At 39.1% G+C, this 2121-nt stretch overlaps 1 protein-coding gene across 1 annotated transcript; it reads left to right on the forward strand.

Moving 5' to 3' along the window:
* Window positions 1–1195: 1195 nt before the first annotated feature.
* Window positions 1196–1750, forward strand: LOC141587435 (uncharacterized). Its single transcript, XM_074408921.1, has one exon. It carries the CDS (start codon window positions 1196–1198, stop codon window positions 1748–1750), a length of 555 nt encoding a protein of 184 aa, XP_074265022.1.
* The last annotated feature ends 371 nt before the right edge of the window (window positions 1751–2121 follow it).

The raw sequence follows: 2121 nt of genomic DNA on the forward strand, positions 1-2121 counted from the left end.
CGAGGAGAACATACATTTAGGTGTTGTTTGGTTGCCCCCAGGGGCGAAGCTACCTAGTAGCAAGGGGTGGCGGTCGCTACCTCAAACTTTAAAAAATTAGTTTAGAAGACGGATTTTTGCTACCCCAAATATTGCTGAATAGCTGATAAGTAAATGTTATCTCATTAAGTGGACAATAGACATTGTGGTTCAATGGTAAAAGGCTTTGTTTTTCAACCTAGCGCCTGAGTATATACATTTAGTTTTTATAAAAGATGTGTCATAACTCATAATAATGTTTACCTTTGTATGTATATATAAAGTATTCAATCACATAAAAAAACGATTTTACACTAGTATTGTATAAAACAGATCACCATACTGGTTGAAAAAGTTTCATTTATTCATAAAAACTAGGTATTCAAAACTCGATTTTTCACAAATTCATGTATCAACCAACCTTATAACTTTATAAGTAGAAGACAATTATATACTGTTGGAAATAGGGGCTTGTTATGCCTTTGTAGTTTTTCCAATTTGTCCCACATTGGTAGAATGAAGTTGTTGTCATGTGTTTATATATGACCACACTCCTTACCATATCACTAGTGGGTCATGGGAGGCTTTTGTGGAAGCTTTGCGAGGTGCTTAATTCAGCTCGCACATGCGCGTGCCCGAGCCCGGCCCGGATTCGGTATTTGGGATTTGGGATTTGGGATTTGGCAATCGCCTGCGGCGGGCTGTGCCTATCTTTTTTAGGAAAGTGTCCAGGTGCATCTGTTAAATCGTCTGCAATTAAGAGCCATATCTTCTGCGTTAATGGCTCCTTAATCACGTTTGACTGATGTTAATGCGGAATCAATTTTTTGGCTCCTCACCTGCTAATTTTCTCCTATATAAATGGACCTTCTTCATTCCACAAATCACAACTACACACTCTCTTCCTCTCTTCTCATTCTATATAATTTCTGGGTAAAGATAAATTCTGTCGTTCCAATGCTCTCAGTCTCGAGTGGGCGCGCCTGAGTGCAGTAGTGTAAATCCTTGGGGAACTACCGGTCATTTGCTGATCGCCACCACGGTCGTACCGGAAATATAGTTTTCAAGACAGTGGCTCTATTACCACGTCACTACGAATCGGTTATCTCTTTTCCTCTTACATTTTTACTGCAATTTTATTCCAACAATTTGAAAACTATATTGTCTTGCTGTAACAATGTCCATCATGTCAAAAAATGCTCTTGATTTGTCAAAAGTCGAACCCTTAGATGGTAAGAACTATAAGCGTTGGTCTCAAAAATTACTGATGTTTTTTGAGCAGTTTGAAATTGATTACGTCCTTTTCTCTAACCCTCCTGCTCCCGTAACCGAAATCGATGCATCATCTGTCGAGACGACCCCTCCTGCAATTTCTGTTGTTAAGTCAAATGAAGAGGCTATTAAAAAACATGATAAGGATAATAAAACAGTTAGGTTTCACCTCCTTAATCTTATGACTAATACTCTATTTGACTTATTTATGGTTCATAAATCTGCTAAAACCATATGGGAATTACTTGAGAAAAAATATGGGGCTGATGATGCGGGTAAAAAGAAATATGTCATTGGGAAATGGCTGAGGTTCCAAATGGTAGATGACAAACCTATAATGGAACAAGTTCATGTCTATGAGAATTTCTGTGCTGACGTAGTTAATGAAGGGATGAAACTAGATGAGATTTTTCTAGCAAATGTGTTACTGGAAAAATTCCCCCTTCCGGTCCGACTATAGAAACCATCTCGAAACATAAGAAAAAAGACCTTTCCCTCCAAGAATTAGTGAGTCACATGAGGACCGAGGAGGCAAATCGTCTCAAAGACAAAACCATTAGTGTGTCTGTAAATGCTTCTAATGCTTCTGTCAAGGCTAATCTGGTTGAGTCGAGTGGTCCGTCCAATGTTGAAAAATTCAAGGGTAAGGGTAAGGCCAAGGTTGGTCAGGGGAAGAACTAGGGTCCTGCTAAGAAAAATGGTCCAGGAAAGCATACCAAACCAGTTGCGAAGATTCAGAAACCAAAGAGCCAAATTGTTTGCTATGTCTGTGGAAAAGCTGGTCACAAAGCCTATCAATGCTCCGAAAAGAAATCTTTGAGCGAATCTGTG

Source organism: Silene latifolia, chromosome 6, assembly GCF_048544455.1.
Source record: "Silene latifolia isolate original U9 population chromosome 6, ASM4854445v1, whole genome shotgun sequence".
Classification (NCBI taxonomy): Eukaryota; Viridiplantae; Streptophyta; class Magnoliopsida; order Caryophyllales; family Caryophyllaceae; genus Silene; species Silene latifolia.